Genomic DNA, 20,871 nt, shown 5'->3' on the forward strand with positions numbered 1-20,871 from the left:
ATGAGGTGAAGATGGTTTACTGATCTATGGCCATGCTCATAGCTAGAAACTTCATTATTTCAAACAAGTGTAATGTACTTCTGATAATCACGGAAATAATATTACCTATACATTAAGGTAAAAATACTGAGTGTAGACCATTTGATATAAAATACATAATACCTTTCGGTCCATAAAAATAATTTATTGAAACACATTAATTTAAATATTAAAAGGTAGTCTCCTTGGTCCCATCCTCTACACCGTCTATACAGCTGACATTCCAACCAATCCTAACACTATCCTCACCACGTATGCCGATAACACATGTGTGCTCACAGTTAATAATAACCCATTAATTGTATCCCAAACTCTCCAATCCCATAACACAGCCCTTGAAGAATGGTGTCGTAATTGGAGGATTAAGATAAATTCCAACAAATCCCATCAAATCACCTTTACCCTTCGTCGTAAACCTACTGACTGCCCTACAGTTTCATTTAATAATGTTACTCTTACCCCTGACGAACAAATCCGCTACCTTGGACTACATTTGGACAAACGATTAACCTGGAATCCTCACACAAGACTGAAAAGACAGAGAACTGCACGTCGATTTCGAATATTATAGCACTTACTAGACAAACGGTCTAAACCTCCAACACATTACGAAAGACTGATCTACATGACTGTAATAAGGCCAATCTGGACATAGACAGTTGAGCTTAGGGGCTCCACTAAACCTTCGAATTCCTCTCGTATTCAATCCTTACAATCCAAAATCCTTCGTAAAATCCTCAATGCTCCTTACTTTGTTACAAATAAAATCATACATAAAGACCTTAATGTTCCCTATGTAACCGATCTAGCCAGAACCAGATATTACTCCTTCCATACTAAACTCCCTATTTTCTAACTTTGCATCCTCTATCATTCCTGACAATCCTCCGAGGCGCCTGAAAAGAAGATGACCACGAGACCAGCTAATGTAAAATGTCATTAGAGTGCTTCCAATGGGTATATGCTCTAAACGCCTGTAACACTCCATTTTAACTAAGATCAAATTTACTGAATGCATTATGTAATATACAGTTGTTAATTTCAATAAAGATATTAAAAAATATATATATTTAGATATAACTGAAAAAGAGAACTAAAGGCAGGAAAATAACAGGAACATCATATTGTTTTACAGCAATCGTTATATTATGCAAATAAATAAATGGTTTTCATTTCCTTTACTAAAAGAGGAATAATAACAAAAATAATGGCTGATGTGAGACAATACTAAATAATAATAAAAAATAGGTTTTACACTATTATGAAAAAATTATTAATTTGGAATCACCAGTTATGAAGGATGTGGGGGTCAGAGGAGTGAGCCATTTGATGGCTACTAAAGTTCTTCTATTATATCTCCACGAAATTGACTAATATGTTACATAAAATACGAGTTTGTTGAAAGCTTTGGAAAATAGAATTGATACCTGAGTGGGCTTGGAAGATTGTACTAAAGAAACAGATAATTGATTCAAGGTTGACATCGATTAGTCTGCACAATAAGGAGGTAGTACAATTTTTGGCCGTTTTCAGACACAACAAAAGAATTGATTGAATTGAGCTGTTTTCCATGATAAAAAAAGTGAGTAGCTTGGAACTTCTAGATATGAGAACTTCCAGGTTCAAGAAGGAGGTCTAGTCCCTCACCTAGAAATTCGTCAGAGCAGCAGACACGTCCAGAAAAAATCTTAAATATTCCCCTATCAATCTGAAGAATGTCTAGCTAAAGGATGACTAAATGTTTTCTTTTACAATATTGTATTTCGTTGTTAAATAATATTTTTTTATTAATAATTACAGGGTTTTAAATATTTGTTATTCTATGTGTTATTTTGAGTATTTGTTGCAATAAGCTCCAATATTTTCATCTCTTTCCTCTACACTGAGAAAAGAAAAACGGATTAAAATGATCCTGTATGATTTAGTAATGCTATTTATTTTTAAAAAACAGTTATCCCAAAAATTAAATATTAAGAACTTTTTTTTAAATGTAAAAAAAATTTATAGGATGGAGCTAACTCATTGATGCAGATTAGGGATCATTCGTTTCGCGATTTTTGTTTTACCGTTTCGTTCCCTGTGAGATATCAGTATTTTTCGTTTCAGAGATACAGGCCGGCATTAAACTCGCATTAATAGTGGTGAACTGCTGGATTCAGCATAATAAATACCGGAATTTTTAAGTTCCGTTTCAAATGTAATAGTTAATTCACCAGCTTTTAGTGGTGGGTTGTCAGGTTTTTGTCTCTGTCATTAATAAAAAAACAATACCTTTATCTTACGCAGAATGGAACAGTAGAACAAAAACCTATAAAAACCATGTCTACTGCAATTGATACTAACAAAAATAAATTGCAGTAGAACCTCGTATATCCGGAATAATGTGATCGAGGCTATTCCAAACGAGGGAGGGTAAAGATCAGTAAATAAAAAATACCAATGACTTTTATTAATGTGATATACAAAAATATATAAATATTTACTTTTTATGCAGTACTGGTATAACATTAGGTATGTAATACTTATGTTTATGCCAGAGAAGATAATGACATGTATGTACACAATTTGAAATTTTTTTAACATTTAATTAATTAGATTTTTTGGTATGGCAGTCGTTTTCGGTTCTCTTTATCGCGGCAATACCCAGCCACCGTTTCATCAGTAACACATCGTCAGGGGTTGCCTCTTCAGATTGTTTTACGAAATTTAAAGCAACCTGCAATAAAACATATTATTGGCAAAAAATTAAACGTCATAAATAATAATTGTATGTTGTTTCTGTTTTACTAACCTGTAGAGCATTAAAAGCTTCCTCTGCCGTCACAATCCTTTCAGTCTCAACAATTACGGAATTATCTTCATCTTCATCAGTACTCTCTAGAACAACTTCAACAATTTCTTGGTCAGTGAGTTCATAGTGTGTATCACTATTAAGCCATTCTACCACCTCTGAATTGTCCACATTTTCATACCCTGGGAATTTTTTTATTAAGGAATTCATTTCCTCGGAAGAAATCTCGTCAATAGTATTTTCAGAAGGAATTTCAGAAACCGAATCTTCTATAACTTTGCTCCACGACTTCTCTAGTGTAAACTCCTTAAGGTTGTCCCATGCTTCCGCCAGGCAATAAATCACATCTTTTAAATTTATCCTTTTTAAAACTTCATCCAACGATTTTGAATCTTTAGATTCGTTCAGTAACGACTCTAACAATAACTTTCGATAGCTGCGCTTCAAGTAATCCATGAAACCTTGGTCGATGGGCCGCAATAAACTTGCAACATTCGGTGGCAAAAAGTGAGCTATTATGTCGCCATTTCTTAATTCAGAAACTTCAGGATGAGAAGGTGCGTAAATTAAGAGAGCCTTTATTGGAAGATTTTTCGATTCAAGGAATTCCGTTATACTTGGTGTAAAGTGTTCATAAAACCACTCCTTAAAGAGTTCTCCTGATACCCATGAACTTCGTTGGTTTTTATAGATGACAGGTAGATCTTCGTGGGAAATATTTTTGAAAGTTCTTGGTTTCTTAGATTTCCCAATGACCATTATTGGGAGCCGATGGTTTCCAGAAGCATTGGCACAGGCGAGAATGGTTATTCTTTCCTTGATATTTTTATATCCAGGGGCGAAGTTTAAGCCTGACTCGTCAGCATTAAAAATTTGATCTCGTGTGTAGTCTTTTATGAGTGACTTGATGCCATTTATAAAAAAATTTACAGCTCTTTCATCGGCTAATAATTTTTCTCCAGACATATTCAACTGCCTGATTCCATAGCGACACTTCCACCTGTCCAACCATCCTGAACTCGCAGTAAAAGGCTTAGAAGATTCCCCGAACTGTAATGCAAGAACTTTTGCTTTTTCTTGAATTAATGGACCAGTTAGTGGTATACCCTTCTCCCGCTGCTGCATGAACCACAAAAAAACAGCTTCATTCAATTCTTCATTTTCGAATTTTCTCATAGTTTTTCTTTGTATCGTACTGCAAGCGGTTTTCGAAGCGAATTTGATTAAGTCATTTTTATTTTTCTTCCATTCGGAAACAGTTGATGTTCCGACATTTAGATCTGCCACCTTTTTCAAAGGTTCTCCATTTTCCAGTCTATAAACTGCATCAATTTTTTGTTCTATAGCGATTACTACTCGCTTTCTTTTACCAGACATTTCGCCACTTTTCACTTTATGTATCACGCATAACCACCAAAAAACACTGTTAATCACAATAAATCAAAAAACAAAAGTGAGAAAAAAAAAAGTTTTTAGACATTTAAAGACAAATAAATTGAATTCTTAGTTATAAATAAGTATACAAAAAAAAAAAAAGAAATATTCTTCGAAAAATTTCTATCCATATTTCCAAAAGTATTGTATTAGGTTATTAGTATTTCCAAGTATCCGAACAATCCACATTTCCAACAAAGAATTCCATTTAATATTTATGGAGTTAAAAATAATATAAAATGTTAGATTATATATCATTAAAAAAAGCTTTACGTGTTAATTTTTTGTATATCAAAATTAGTGATGAAATTTAATACATCTTAAATTGGTAACTAAAATTAGGAATTTTGTAAATATTATAAACTATAATTTTGTATCAGTTTATTGAGAACAAAACTTTTAATATTCAGACAAAAAGTAACGATTATACAAGTACCAAAAGAGAAAAAATGTTCCGGATGATCCGAATTTGGGTTGTATTGAATCCGGATAAATGGAGTTCTTCTGTATTATGTATAAATGATTAACTAACGTGATTAATAAAATTTGTTATGAGAAGGATAAGAACATCTTCCTTCAATACAACTTCACAAATTAAATAGATCGTTTCGCTCTTTCTATGTTTTATCGTTAATATTTTTTTATTGAGTCATTTGCTTATTTATTAATACATATAAATAAATTTTCAATAAAGGTATGAGAAACGTTTCATGAATGCTACTTTAAAAATAAAATAAAAATACTAAGAATGGTTTAAACGATATTAAAATTATTATTAATTTTTATTTATTCCAAAAATCTTCCTCTAACTATAAAATCATAAAATATTTTTCGTTAATATCGTAGTGTTTTTATCTGACAAAAATGGCACAATAAATTTTAAAAATTTACTCAAGACTATGATAAGATGATCAATGAAGAGAATTCCGACCTTGCATGTGAAGTAGTGATAACTGCGTGTTCGTGTTTAACATTGCAAAAAGTGTGTTTAAAGAACTATTCTACAATACATACATATCAAATAAATTAATAAGTTTCATAAAGAAAATAGGGCACATATTAACGTCCTAGTAAGTAAAGTATACTATCTAAATTTTTTTAAGTTACTAACATTTTTACTTTAAAGATGTATTTGTCTATATTTTCTTAGATTAGACATAACTCTAACAACTTATTTTTTAATTAACATTAATTTTTACTATTTACACGTAAAGGTAAATTTTACTGTTAATTCACACTGATTAGAAAGTTTTTTGTAAGTATTAAGTTACTATTATGACAAGGGTATAATAAAAAAAAAAACACAGGACAATTACTTGTTAAAAATAACACAAAGAAGAAGACAATTTCTAGAAAAACCAAAATCTATACTTTGCTTACCTTTTATCTATACATTTTGCAAATATTATCCAGATGACATAAAACGTTAAAATAATCAAGAATGAAGCTATAGAAATGACTCATGAATGAAGTTGCCATTTTAATTATTAATAAGCCAGTCCATTTGTTAATTTCACCTAACTTAACATTTTAAGAAGACTTATGACACAATTTAAAATATAATCCGAATTAGTCAGAATTTATAGTATTTCTGAATCTAGTAAAAATTTCAAATAACTGAATCATTTTGAACATCGTTCTAAGTTTTTAATATCAGATCAAAACATAATTAAGTTTACAATTCTATTTACAAACATATAACCACAAGTTGACTTATTCGGGAAGGTTATACAGGTTATAATCCACATCAAAATGTTCTCATACCAATTTTAGAGGGGGGAAAAAATTACCTTTTTTAATTTTAATTATTTAAATATTATAAAAGCGATATTATTAGTATGAAAAATAAAACATATTTTATAGATTGAATTTTGAATAATTTTGAAATGTTTTCGCTTATAAATCTCCTAATTATTTTTATCCTTTCTGTTCTTAATATGACAGACAATACTTTTAGTTTTTAAAATGGTTATTTATTACAAATATATTTTATTTAACTTTGTATCCTTTCATTAATTTTTATTTGGAATTATTAAAATGTAAAGCGCATTACAAAAATATTTATTTTCTGGCATATTTCAATAATGTTCAATGCAATAAATATGTAATTAGTTTGAACTAATTATTAATTTTGATATCATTTTGACTGAGCGGTTACTCTAAAATGTGTACTTTATGTATCATTTTTAAAAATGCAATATTTAATAAATAAGCCAAATCCTTTTGTATGATTAATGTTATTAAGCTCCTTTACAGATTGAAAAGAAGTACTCTAGAATTATCGTCTTTAGTATAGTTCCCTCATTTCTAATATTTAATTAAAGGCATTGATTTAATATTAATTTTTAACTATAACAACTGTTTCAAAGGAATATTTACACTTCTTCAATTATCATCATTGGTTCTGAAAACATCTAATATTCAAAATAGAAGCAGTAAGGCTCTATGCACTTTTTTTTTTTTTAATACACTTATTTAATGGTACTACTTAATGACTTCACCAATTATTTTGAATCAGACCAATACAACTCTGACATTCTGTGTAAACTTAGAACTTTACTTGTTATACTATTTCATTTCACTAATCATCGGTATTTTTCTTTAATGCACCGATTTCAAAGTGAAGAGAAGTCAATTTGACACTGACTTTTTCCATGGTCTTTTCTTGAAATCATGACATTAACATTACAATGTAAGAAGCTAGCTAGTGGGGACATTTTGCCCTAAATTGTAGCTCTTCACTAAGTCTTTGTAAAAAACCATTATATAATATGAGAACAAAAGAAAAAAAACAAGCAGTATTACAAAAAATAAAATTATAACTAACTGTAGGAAAATACCTCTGATAAATCAAAGTTATGTATGTAAATAATGAGAATAAATATCATGAGAAATGTTAAAAAGATAAGGATTTGTAAGAAAATATTACAATTTTATTATTTGATGGTTAGAATTCAAATAATGTTTCACTTATATCATAATCTCTATTATTTTTGTATTTAGATACCAGACATCTATTTTTGATATGCTGTATCAAGAATTCAAAATTAATTTTGTTGCTCTCAAATTATTCTTATAATTTTCTGATAATTTTTTTAACTGATGTCTTCAATAATTTTTTTAAGTACGAGATGGAGTTTGTCTTTTTAAATGCATGAACTTCCTCTTGTTTTGGAGATCAAAGGTGTGAAATTCATCAATCGTGGATTAACACCATATTTGAGATAAAAAAAAAAAAGTACAAATACTCTGCCTTATATATCTGAATATTTAATCAATTTGATAAATTTATTTTTATTTTTTTAGGGATGAAAAAGAACATTTAATTCCTAAAACTACCAAGGGCGTGTTACATGGTTTGACCACATCGAAGTTTTATGGAACTGCAAGTATGAACTTATTATTTTCTTTATTATTATTTAGAAAGTTTATAAGTAAATATATAAATAATAATAATAACAGTAAATAATAGTTGTAATAATTTAAAGTATATAATAAATAATATTGTTAATATAAAATTAAAGAATAAGATGGTCAGACTGGCTTTCAAAAAGGTATGCAAAATAGTAAAAAAATTTAATTAAAAACCAATGTTTTGATTAACACTGCAGGTTTTCATCAAAGTATTGTGTAATGTTAATGTTTTGTGTTTTCGTTTTTAATACTGTGATGAAGATTTGCATTATGGATTGAAACTTTGGTTTTGATACATAACTTTCTACTATTTTAAATAATTCCCTGACCACCACCCACAACATATTAACCTTCTATTATTTTTACATGCTGCATGTAATTTATATTGCATCTTAGATTCATGGCTGGCTTTAATTTAAGCAGTTATCTATTAAATAAAATCCTTAAAAGACACATACAAAATAATAATGGATTTCAATTGATTTAACCTTATATGTGAAATAAAATAAATGGTTAAGTGCTGAAGTTTAGTCCCAACTTTATGTTTTTCTAACCTGCCAGTGATGACTAATAAATGGCTTATTGTTTCCCTTAAGTAATATTATGCAAATTAAGTTTTCTGGGTATCAAAATATTGGAATATACTTCTTCTATTATTTATTTTTCAGATATGGACTCAAAAAGAAAAAAAGAAATTTTAAAAAACCCAAGAGAAGAAGCATCATTTATTTCTATTTTAACATATTTGTGAGTACTTAGATCTAATTTAATGCCAATCTTTCAAACATTTTTTGGCCCAAAAGACTCTATAGAGTATTATAGTTCTTTCTGATTTATATCGTGACTCAAAATAAAAAAAAAAATTAGTTTATATTATTTTAAAATTTGCAATGACTGTTTAAATTTATTTTCTAAAATCAATAATGAAAAAGTAATTAAACTAATTCATAAAATTTAATCTAGTTGTATTGTAAATGTATGAAACTCTTCTATTGACTGTTTTGATGTGAAGGAGTCCAAAAATCCTGAATCCATAGACTTTGTTTGATTTAACGCTTTCTTTACCAAACCGGATCTCCTTGATTCCATATCTTCACTTCTTTATAAATCATTTATATATTAATAATATTATTATTAATTATTACATTAAATAGTTGAATAATGATGTATAAATGATTGTGTCATTCTTTGTTTAGATGGATTATTCCTGTTTTAAGGAAATGCAAGTATTCAATAAAAAAATTAGAAGATTTTTACGGCCCTCTTAAAGAAGATTCATCAGCATTACTTGGTGATCAATTAGAAAAGTGTGTACTTGTACAGCTCTCATTATAGATAACTTTTGATATAAATGATTCGAATATTTTGAAGGATTGTTTATTTATTATTCATTCCTTTTTTTCAGAATATGGAAGAACGAATTAGTTTCATCTGATAAGCATCAAAGCAAACCATCACTTCTAAGAGCTTTAATTTTGTCATGCTTGAAAAGTTTTATTTCATATGGAGTTTTAGTATCTTTTATCGAGTTTATTTTAAGGTAATTAGCATTATTTTTTAATTAAATTTTTGATTTGATATGTAGGTATTTTATCAATGCTTATAAATATTTTTAAAGTAGTAAATTTATCATGTTACAGGTTAGGTACTCCTCTTTTTCTTATACCGTTTATAAATTATTTCGAATTGAACTCAAATGTTACTGAAGAAATGTTTCAGTTGAGTGCCACTGGACTGATTGTGGCACCATTCATAATGGTATTTTTAGTTAACTTTTACCATTTGGAAGTTTTTCACATCGGGATGAAGTTGAGAATTGCTGTCAGCAGTTTGATCTACAGGAAGGTATATATATCCATAAAAAGTTATTATAACATTGTTGATGAACCTCTTCCATAATCAGATTAGCTATGGGCACTAAGTTTCATCAACATTGGAAGCCTGTCATTGAAAAGTGATAGTTAATCCACTCTCCTCCACTTAAACAAGCTGCTGGAAACTAATTTATAGTAATGTCAATAATTGACATGATTACCGAAACGAAGCGTTAGTAACAAGTCCATTAAATTAGTTAATGGAACATAACTTAATTGAAGTTTAAACCAGAGCCAATTATATGAATGAAAATTCTGTAAAAAAACAACAAAATCATACTGTAAAAGGCTCAACATCAATATACTATGTACAAAACATCTAAATTCTGCAATATTTAACTTAATTGTTTAGTATTTAATATTGAATAATAATATGGTTGAAGAGCTATCAGAAATCTAATAGTATTAAATGATTTTATATTCTATTTTGGAATCTAGAATTAAATTTTTATCTTCTTAAAACTACCTAAATTTCAAGTTTTAGAAAAAATATATAAAGCTCTATCTAGGAATATTCAAAAATATTCTTCCAAACAAAATTACTTTTTTAATTTCCACATTTAGCATAATCTTTTACATATAATAATAATAATGTACATATACATAGGTAATATAAATAATATCCATAGGTAATGTAATTAAATGATATTAAAAAAAATTGAAATTCCTACAGCAGTCAGATGGAATAATGAAGAGCTAGAGGTGGCCTGGAAACCCAAGTTAAAAAAATAACACCGAATGTTCTCTGTAGCAAGCTTATTCAAGAAAGATTTTTTCATAGTTATCCGAAACCACTGTTTATACTATTCCAAGAATATTTGTCATTTGCATTCACTTGTTCTTTTTTTTTGGTTGAATTTGACTCTTCATATGAGAATTAATGCATTTTTCATTATTATTAAAATTTAAAATAATTATTAATTACTTAATTTATATTTTAAAATAATTTTGAACTATAAATTAAATAAGAAAGTGAATAAATATATGCCATATACAACCTATATGTGTGTAATATGAAAATTATGGTTCAAGCATCACATTTTAAGCAATAAAAATTGAAATCACATTTTATTTTTAGGTTTTAAGTTTGAGCAAAGCAGAACTAAATGAAATATCGACTGGATATATTGTCAACCTTCTCGCAAATGATGCAGCTCGTTTCGATTATGTTATTGCATTTATTCATGATGTCTGGGTTGGACCATTTCAAACTATTATTGTTTCAGTTTTTCTATGGTATTATACAGGAGAGTCTTCTATTGTTGGAATAACTGTCATAATATGTGCCATACCATTAGTTGGTGAGTATATGCCATAATTATCTCTTGAAATCTTCATCATGAAGTATGGAAAAAATATTTATTACCTTTTTAAAAGTTTATATTATTTGTTGACACAATTTTTGATTTTTCAGCTTGGCTTGGAAAGATTACTTCTCAAATGAGATTGCGAACTGCATTGAAATCGGATGATAGAATATGCTTGATGAATGAAATTATTGTTGGAATTCAAATTATCAAATTGTATGTCTGGGAAAAGCCTTTTGAAAAGCTTGTTTCACTCATTAGAAGGTGATAATTAGATATGTTAGAATTATAGATATTAAGATATGTAGTTACAATTGTAGTTCGATTGCATCAGTTTATGTTGATTAATTTTTGTTTTGTAATTTTGCTTTAGAAAAGAAATTAAAGTTATCAGAAAGCTCTCTTATGTCAGAGGCATGTTGTATTCATTGGCAATGTTTCATACTCGGATTGCTGTGTTTCTAACAATTCTCACATATATTCTTTTAGGAAATGATATAACAGCAAGTAAAGTAAGTTGAGTTTATAGTTACTGAAATTTCGATTGTCATGATACAAGTGTTAATTAATTATTTATATTCATTAATTAAGTGATATTTAAGTGATGGAGAGAGTACATTTCTTTTTTTATAAAACTGTGTTGTTTTTGTATTTTAAAAGTTTTTTCCCCATTAATTATATTAAATGAAGTGCCTCCATGAAATTTTAAATAGAGTACCTGATATAAATTAACTAATTACTTCTCATTGCTTCATTGTCAAGTGAATGATCTTATCAAAAAATACCAGTTGAAAAAATTGCAGATTTACTTTTATAGTTTCACCAACGACTATTTAATTTTAATACTGATGAGACACGTTTGGCTGAGGCGATTGAATACTTAGGTTTTACAGATACAAAGTACTTTTCAATATTGTTATTTATATTCAATAAAAAGTCATTAACTATTGCATAAAACACACTTTAATATCTTGAAAATATGAGGATTTACACGATTTTAAAATCTTGTATTTTCAATATAATATTATTTTTGATGAACTTTACAAACTGCATCATTAAGAAATATAAAAATATTTCTAAGCCATTTGGTGTAGTATTTTTTTCTGAAAATTTCAAAAAAGTCGTTTCAGAAATGATACCATAAGTTTTTTGAATGAAAGAAATGATACCATAATTATGAAAGGGAAATTATTCATCTAATGAATCCAAATTATTAATTTAAAAATAGAGAAATTTTTTCATATTCCAGTTAATGTATGCATCCAAAGATTTTTTTATCATACAGTTTCTCTTGGTACTGATTTGTGGGTTATTCCTTACTTTTTACAATAATATTAACTTATTCGTTCATTCAGTGAACCCCTTGTTGAAATAAAAATTCCCTACCATTTTGTTTATTATGAATTATACAATGGAGATTCTAGTTCCTAATTCCTAAGAAGCTTAACTACCTAAAGGATTAATTCTTAGTCTGATGGATCCTTTTTGCCTATAAAGGCATTCATTTGTAATTAGTTCCTTATAAGAGCAATATTTATTTCCAAAATATGGCTCCATACTCACCAAATAAAATTGTCGATGGTATTATGGTGACTATAAGAATATACAGGATGTCATTGTATTGGTAGGGAAGCTCGATATATTACTGTTACGCTCAGTACTTTTCATAGATAGAACAAGTATTCTCATGAAATATCATCTTATACTTTATTATTGTTAATTGTTATAATATTTATCGGAGTTAATTTTTGTATTGTTCAATTAATTCATACAATCAATTCCTTTTCATAATTGTGAACAATTTCAGAAACTACTTTTTTGCATTTTTCAAAAAAAAAATTAAAAATATACTATATAAACAGGCCTAAAATATTTGTAATAGAAAGACAATAAACAAACAAAAAACACTAATACTAAGAATTACATATCATTTCTCCAAGATTCCAGTTTATAAACTGTCTGAAAAATGATAATGTTATTGAGAATACAAGATTCTAAAATGTTTATGTTTTGAAGATATTGAAATGCATTTTGTGGGGTCATTTGTAACTTTTTAAAGACTAAAATTGAGAGTAATAAAAAGTAGGTGGTATCTGAAAGTCCCTAGTTTTTTCTGTGCATCAACCATAATTTTTGTGCTGAAGTTAAAACCATAAAGTAGACCTTTAACTTTCCTCTGACATTTTTTTAATGAGGTCGTATGTTTGTCTGTGAAGAGAATTTGGGCCCTTCATGTTGGGGACCTTGGGTAGGAACAAGTGATAATTGAATTTAAAGAAAAAAGGTATATGATTTAATAATATCATTTATTGGTGAATAAATGAATTAAAATGAAAAAAATATATTCCTATTGTGAACTTTAAAATAGAAAAAATTTTACTGTGGCAATTCATCTCTGGTATAAAGAATTGTTTTATCTATATTGAGTATATAAATACCAAAAATTGTGTTCCTGGTTTTAAATAGATTTGGATGTCTGTTGTTTTCTTAACAATCTTCCATTTTAAAAAATCTGATTTAGTTGGTTTATTAAAAAATAAAAAATTTTAAAAAAAAAGTTTCAGAAAAGAAATAGTTAATCAATTAGACTTTCTTTCAATTCTTATATGTAATAATGTCTTGGAACTTTTTATTTTCTTTGTAGATCAATGAAAAAGTATTTGGTCAAAGATTTTTTAAATTCAAAAATGGCGGATTCAAACAGATTTTAATTCTTTTGAAATTCACTACTGAGGGATATCCGAGACCCTGAATAAATATAATGTATAATTTTATTTTTCTATTAGATTCATTGAAATTAATAAAATCTGTTATTTATGTTCTAGGTGTTTGTCATTACTTCATTTTTTAATGTACTGCATCTGACAATTACTGAATATTTTAATTTCGCTATCTCACAGGTTTCTGAATGTTACACGTCTGTCAAAAGAATTGAGGTACTGTGCTGTTGAGCTTATTAGTATATATTTTATATATATAAATATTTAGTAGGTATGTATGTATGTATGTATATTTAGTAGATATTTACATATATAGGGGGCGATGGTAGCAGCATGGCAACACGTCTGTCTACTTAACCAAAGGGTTTGAGATCAAGCCTCGGCCCACCTCGGTTTTTTCAAGCATAAAATTATACAAAACTTACTCACAGCCTCCCCCTAGGCATTTGTGAGGCTCGTTAGCCAATGGGTGGCATATTCACAAAAAATAGGCATGGGAGTGACGAACCCACCCTATGAAAAAACCACGTCAGGAAACATGCGATGTATTTCCTTAGTAGGCCTATGGAGGTCTTGGACCTCCGCGGTCTGTGGTACCAATAATAATAATAATATACGGATGTTTATAAAATGTAGTATTATGATTTTTAATATTTCTAGTTTATTTAGAGTTTAATGTTTATTTACATTAAGCAATATTGACTATTTAAACGCTGAATTGAATACTGAGGGTATATATAATAGAGTACATATACCTCAAAAAGTTATGAAATTTCTATTGTAGTTAATCAGTTATGGAAATGAAGGATAAACAGGTCTGTATGGAGATCAGAATGGAATAGTAAAAAAAAAAAAAATATTTATTGGAAGCCTGTATTCTAACCCACATTGCAAGTGTTTATTGCTGAATAAACATGGTAGAAAACAATGTAAAACTAACGTAGAAGTTTAAGGCTACATATGTAAATGATAAAATGATGTATAGAAAATCATATAACTATGAACAGAATAAATAAAACATAAAGTATTATTATGCTACTACTGCTAATACTGCTAGTTTATGTTATATTAACTCCCTCCATATTAAATAATTTTCTGTATGTTATTTTATCATTTATAAACCATTATCCACCAAAACCAACCAACTTACTTTAACCATTATAAGCAAAAAATTCTGTATTTATTTTTACATAATTTTTTAATCTATTTTTTATCTTGAACTAAACAGCAATGTTTCTTTGAAAATGTGTACCTAAATAAAATTATCGGTCAGAAACTATGTTTTTTTGTATTCTTATCAATAAACATGAAACTATTTAGGGTTGTTGACATTGTCCTTTTGACCTAGTTTACCTTTAACATTAACGTTTTGAGAGGAAAATAACATGGAAATATCAATAATATGGATGAGGTCTCATTCTCCTTTCACATTCAAATTTCTTAACTCTATTTTGAATCTGACATTAGTCCTGCTCTGTATCGAACATTATTTTTTCACTGTCGCCTAAGATAATAAATTCATAATTTTGGACACGTGACCTTTCTGAAACAAACGATTCAACTTTAGTAATTTATTTAATGATTAATTGCAACTTAATACTATTAACTTTCAAAATCTGGATTCAGTGTCATTTTTATGTCTGTTTTGTGAAAACTGAGTATTTGTAGTTTTTCAGAAATTCCTATTACAAGGAAATGAACGAGAAATTGTAACATCTTTGAAAGAGAGCTTGAAATCGCAGCAGTTTAAAGGAATTTCTTTAACTGATGTTTCTATCAACTGGAATCAAAACATGCAAAATATTCTTAGTAATGTTACATTTGATGCTAAGCCTAAAGAACTAATTATCATTATAGGACCTGTTGGTTCAGGAAAGGTGAGCTGCAGATATAATAATTTTGGTATAGTAAAAAAAAAAAAAATAAAGTTTTTCTATTTAGTATTTTTCCCCAAGTATTTACTTTTGAATTACAATTCATTGTTATTACAATAACAATTTATTTACTTTCCTGCCACTATTAGATAAAAAAAGTATTATATTCAGGTCAAATATCCAATTTACACAAAAATGTAATTTTGGCCATTGTTCTGTCTGTCTTGGATATGATTATCTCATGAACCATTTTGTTTTTTTAATTTGTTTTGAAGGATTTCAGCTCCAGAAAGCTATGTAAAAAATCAGGTGCTCATAGTTCAATAATGGCTGCGCAGTAGCTGAAAACATTAATTTCATTTAATAAAAAAATTAAAATATGATCACCTAAAAGACCATTAAATTCTCTAAGAAACAAAAACAAAAATCACCTATATTGGACCACTATTAGCAAAGATTCGTTCTATAGGACTTTGTTTCACATTAATTTTTGATGTATAGTGCACCAGTTTCCTACTGGAAACTCTAATAATTAATTTGAAGAAGCTAATTAATGGTTAGTTTTTATCATAGTTCAAAACTAATACATCTCCTAGAACATTTCAGATGCCGCTTTGAATCGTCTACAAAGAGGTAAAAAAGAAGTAAACAAAATTTTAATTGGAACAATATTGTCATACAGATAGTTTTCTGTAACATTGAGTTTTTAGAATTTGCATTAACTGTTTACTTAGATAAAGCAAATGCATTTACAAAAAAATTTAGATTCTGCTTAAAGTAGGACCTGAGACGTTTTCGGTTGAAAGTTGTTCTCATTTAGCAGTAATTTTAAATAGAATGAAGAGCGTTAAATAATATAATTTATAAATAATACAAAAATTAAATTATTATGATGGAAAGAATTAAAAAATACCTAAGAATGAATCAAGGCTACCATGACCTTATAAATTGGCTACTTATTGTATTTAGAAATCTATAAATAAATCTGAAATTTTTTTTTCTATCATTAATATTTGTGTCAAAGTATCTTCCTGAAATTTTTTAAAGGTTATTATATGTGATTCTTTGTTTATATTTTCTCAGCATGTATTTCATGGCATGAAGGGCTAGGATGTTTTTGTAGCTCAAACGTTTCCCATCAGGTTTCTCTTAATCTAGTATGAAGGTCACATTTATTTGCTACAAATCACCTGGGGTATACTTTAAACCAAAGGGATAGACATAATACCACATGGACATACCCACTGCTAATGGTAAAACTGTATTTCAAAATAAATAAAATCTGAGAAGAAGATTGTGGGGGAGGGGAGGGGAGTGCAGTCAGCAAAAAATACACTAATAAACGAAAATTATTAATTTGTGTCAACATTTCGACCTGAATTTAAGGGCTAAAAAAAATGAGATAACAACCTTAATTCAGAGACAAAAAAGATATAAAGAAAATAATAATAAACAAGCTTGGAAAAATAAATAACAATAAATTAGGTAGATAGTAGTAAATTGATATTAATAGACGATAAAATATGATATTGTATAATTCTTACCTCTACAATAGTGACTGGTTCAGGTATTAAAGCTTAGAGATATTAAAGCTTTTTAAAGCTAAGGCAGTATTAATAACCATGAAATTTGTCTAATTATTCTTAATTTAAAACTGTTTTAAGTTGCCAATGTGAATGAAGGAAGGAAGAAAAGTGTTTTATAAAAGGTTTAAATCTAGGAAAAAATTATTTAGAAAAGGTTATATGGGACAAAGGTAATTAGCCTGCATTTTTAAGATTTGAAAAAGGAAATGACATCAATATGAAGGTATCCTTGAGAATGGCCTGAGGGTCGAAACGTTGGAAAAGTTGTAAAGAATAAAGTTGAGAGTAAAAAAGGATCAAATTTGTTTTAAATTAAGAATAAACTAAACCACTCTCAAACAAGAATATTTAAAATAATTGTCTAATTATATTTTATTTCTAATTTGTCTGATATCTGTTAATCTACAATAACTAATAAATTAGTAATTTTACTTTATATATTTTTCAGACTTCCCTTTTTCATGCTATTTTGAAGGAAATATTACTTACTTCTGGCTCCATTGATATAAATGGAACAATATCTTATGCCTCTCAGGAACCATGGCTTTTCGCAGCATCTGTCAAACAGAACATACTGTTTGGCCAAAAATATTCTGAAGATAGATTCAAGAGAGTCATAAAGGTGTGTGCTTTAGAGAAAGATATTGAAAGTTTTGTTAATAAAGAAGAAACCCTCGTTGGAGAAAGAGGTGTTACGTTGAGTGGTGGACAAAAAGCAAGAATAAATTTGGCCAGGTTTTTATACTTTTATTTATATTAGATCAAGAAATTTAATAAATTATTTTAACCTAAAGAATTTACTTTATTTTAAAATGCTCATCGCAATCTATGGCAAAGTAAAATTAATTTTCCTATTGTTTAAAACACTGCAGTCTTAAAGACCAATGTGTTTCCTCACTTCTGAAGTTAGGGAAGCTCTGTATTTATACAGGAAGTGAAAAGTAATTATGTCCTCAGGATCAAAAATTGTTCCCTAAAAAAAAAAAATTTTTTCACCAATGTTAATGTTTTTCCACTGAAATATTTTTAAAATATCAGATCTGATGTAAATGAGATGTAAACTCATTTGGTTGTTTCTAATTAAATAAACTGTCAAAAGTATTTTTAAAATATGGAAGTAAATAAAAATATAAAATTTATAAATATTATTACAATTTTTGAAATACATATATTTTCATTTCATCACTACCAATGAGAGGGAAATTTTGTATTCTTGTTAGGAATTACAAAAAAAAATTTTACTTTAAAACCGAAAATTTTCTCTTGCATTTTACTTTTTATATATTAAGGAAAAGTTTTAGATCACTCCCTATCTGTTGTCAAGTTTGTGTTTGGGCAAAATTGCTGAAAACATTAATCCAATTTTGATGACATTTTTAGGGATTGTATGGGTTGGTAGTACCTTGTTGGCCTCTGATTTTATCATGTTCCATCCTCTACTTTTGCTAATTCATATACAAACATATTTTTCTCAGAACACTTATATTTTGAAAATGGTTCATCTGATTTGGCCTAGTTTGGAGGGAAGTTTAGAATTAGCATGAAAATGGACCAGTATTAATTTTGCTGAATTTTGTCCTCTTCTTTAACTTCCCAGTAAAAGTATTTTTCTTGAAACGCATGTTTCAAACACACCTTCTCCTATGGATTTTATTCTCAAATGAAATCAAATTTATTAAAAATAAAAATGAGAAAATATATTCTTAAAGCTTGAAATATAAGAGTTTACATATCTATTTACCCAGTGGAAATGGTATGGAAGCTAGCTATACAGATTTATTTTCTTGGTATATTTAATAGTTTATGCTAATTAAACATATAATTAATTTTCATTTATTATTTTTTTTTTAAATCAAATCATACCTTGTTCTGTATATTTGTTAAAAATTTTAACTTTAATATTCCAGAGCAGTCTATAGGAACGCTGATATATATTTGCTAGATGATCCTTTATCAGCTGTCGATGTAAATGTTCAGAAACACCTTTTTAATGAATGCATCACGGGTACTGTACAAGTATTTTTTTTTGTTTGTAATAGTTTTTAGCTTAATATTAATAACATTTCTTCATCTCTTGATAGGAATATTGAAAGACAAAGTTGTTTTATTGGCTACTCATCAGCTCCAGTTCCTAAACAGTGCCAAACAGATTGTTATTCTGGAGAAAGTAAGTTTCTTTATTTGATGCTATTTTTTACCTTTTTAATTTAAGCAAATATCTATATGTTATGTTAAACAAATACATTTAAATACTACCTCGTTTTAGGGACATGTAAAGAAGATTGGAACTTATAATGAGTTACTGGCTAGTGGATTAGATTTTTCTGCCTTTGTTGAAAACAAATCTAAAAGTGAAGAAACCCTTTCAGAGGAAGGAGATCCGACTTTAAATTCTTCCTCGCAGGTAAGTGTGGGGGAGATTTATTTAATGCAATAAATTTATTGTTACAAACTAAGCTTGCTAGTTGGTGATCACTTCCAAAAATATTTCAGGGATGCAATTAGCGAAAACAATATATTTTTTTGTTTTTTGTTTTTTATTGTTTGAACCCAGGTAAGTAAACTCATTAACCTGATTGAATGTATCGATGGTGAGGCTTCTACTAAGACTAAGTGGGGTCTGGTTACTATATCCAAGTATTTGGCAAAACCAAATACCTGCACTCATGGAAGTACCAAGCAGCTGCCTCCTCTCCCCCCCCCTAGAAGTGGAAAAAATATTAATTTAATAAAAATGTTTTTTTTTTTCACAAACAAATAATTGTAGCGACTACTATAGTAGTAAAATAATTACTAAATTACTGTAGTAGTAAAGCGACTACTAAAGTACTAGATTAGTAAAATAACTACTAAAGTACTATAGTAGTAAAATAACTACTAAAGTACTGTAGTAGTAAAGTAACTACTCAAGTATTATAGTAGTAAAGTAACTACTGAAGTACTATAGTAGTAAAGTAACTACTAAATTACTATTGTAGTAAAGTAACTACTATATAATTTTCTTAAAAGTTTGATTTCATTCGCCTTTTCAGTGCTGAAATATCACAACCTGAAAGGCCATGGCTTGCCCCCTCGTATTTTTGATGCTGGGTATGCCCCTGCTGGGCATGTCTGCTGATTGACAATTTTGTATCTTCACCTTGGATTCCTACATATTGCTTTCCTAGTATCCTCTATATTGCTAAATTAAAGAGAAGACTTGCAAATCTTTATTATATTTCCTGTTGTTTTTTGCCTATGGGAAATGTGACTGCTAGTGGAAGTATGGCTTTAGATTTTCGAAATATAAAATGTTGCATAAAATATTTGATCCAGAGAAAGAAGAGGTAATAGAAGGCTTCAGAAGGTGACACAACTCGAGATTGTAGTACATGCACCCAATTGATTTCATTGAAGTAACTACATTATTGCTATTGTAATGTATTTGTAAAGTTGTTAGGCTTGATAAAGAACAAAAAAAGTAATCATCCCTGAATTGATTTCTTAAGATAGCTTTGAGAATCTACTTAGATCTCATCTTTCAGATTAGCATGTTATTGGAGATCTTTGGAAGGAGATATGTAGGAAACCATTTTTGGTAGGATCGGTTTCTAACCTCCAGGAACCTGTTTCATAATGAAGCCTAATAGTATCAGATCATCATAATACAAGTATACAAAATACTACTAATAATTTTTGTTTCATAATAAGGACGACTGATATTATATTGATAAGGACATTAATGATATTATAGGAGTTAAAAAGTAAAAATTATGATTCAGCATTGTACATGTAGGGCAAAATTGTACCAAATTAAAACTACCAGGTCATTCAAAAAGTCCTGTCGTTTTTT

The 20,871-nt window shown here is 28.4% G+C and overlaps 2 protein-coding genes across 3 annotated transcripts in view; one reads left to right on the forward strand and one right to left on the reverse strand.

Moving 5' to 3' along the window:
* The window catches only part of LOC106680392 (ATP-binding cassette sub-family C member 4), a 79,274-nt gene that overhangs the window by 47,734 nt on the left and 10,669 nt on the right, over positions 1–20,871 (forward strand). The window contains exons 1-15 of one of the 2 annotated variants that reach the window (XM_024359562.2): positions 5,194–5,334; positions 7,571–7,653; positions 8,347–8,425; positions 8,875–8,985; positions 9,084–9,218; positions 9,319–9,523; positions 10,631–10,853; positions 10,967–11,123; positions 11,233–11,371; positions 13,685–13,795; positions 15,256–15,456; positions 17,488–17,774; positions 18,947–19,044; positions 19,121–19,206; positions 19,306–19,443. In XM_024359562.2, the coding sequence (XP_024215330.1) occupies positions 8,349–8,425; positions 8,875–8,985; positions 9,084–9,218; positions 9,319–9,523; positions 10,631–10,853; positions 10,967–11,123; positions 11,233–11,371; positions 13,685–13,795; positions 15,256–15,456; positions 17,488–17,774; positions 18,947–19,044; positions 19,121–19,206; positions 19,306–19,443 (1,968 nt within the window). In that variant the 5' untranslated portion in view covers positions 5,194–5,334; positions 7,571–7,653; positions 8,347–8,348. Of the gene's footprint in view, positions 1–5,193; positions 5,335–7,570; positions 7,654–8,346; positions 8,426–8,874; positions 8,986–9,083; positions 9,219–9,318; positions 9,524–10,630; positions 10,854–10,966; positions 11,124–11,232; positions 11,372–13,684; positions 13,796–15,255; positions 15,457–17,487; positions 17,775–18,946; positions 19,045–19,120; positions 19,207–19,305; positions 19,444–20,871 lie in introns of those variants that run through there. The other variant, XM_024359561.2, reaches the window with a different exon arrangement.
* On the reverse strand, positions 2,467–5,982 carry LOC106680780 (jerky protein homolog-like). The gene is made up of 3 exons (XM_014420714.2): positions 5,645–5,982; positions 2,831–4,253; positions 2,467–2,755 (listed from the first exon to the last, which is right to left on the reverse strand). Exons 2-3 carry the CDS (start codon positions 4,205–4,207, stop codon positions 2,627–2,629), a joined length of 1,506 nt encoding a protein of 501 aa, XP_014276200.1. The 5' UTR covers positions 4,208–4,253; positions 5,645–5,982; the 3' UTR covers positions 2,467–2,626.

This window comes from Halyomorpha halys, unplaced genomic scaffold, assembly GCF_000696795.3.
Source record: "Halyomorpha halys isolate HHAL.00 unplaced genomic scaffold, Hhal_1.1 Scaffold18.1, whole genome shotgun sequence".
In the NCBI taxonomy this organism is placed as follows: Eukaryota; Metazoa; Arthropoda; class Insecta; order Hemiptera; family Pentatomidae; genus Halyomorpha; species Halyomorpha halys.

Excerpts from the sequence above, each read along its gene's own strand:
- LOC106680780 (XM_014420714.2), bottom strand. The coding sequence starts at position 4,207 with ATGTCTGGTAAAAGAAAGCGAGTAGTAATCGCTATAGAACAAAAAATT. Across the intron at positions 2,756-2,830 it reads AAGCTTTTAATGCTCTACAG|GTTGCTTTAAATTTCGTAAA; the intron begins GTTAGTAAAACA and ends GTTTTATTGCAG.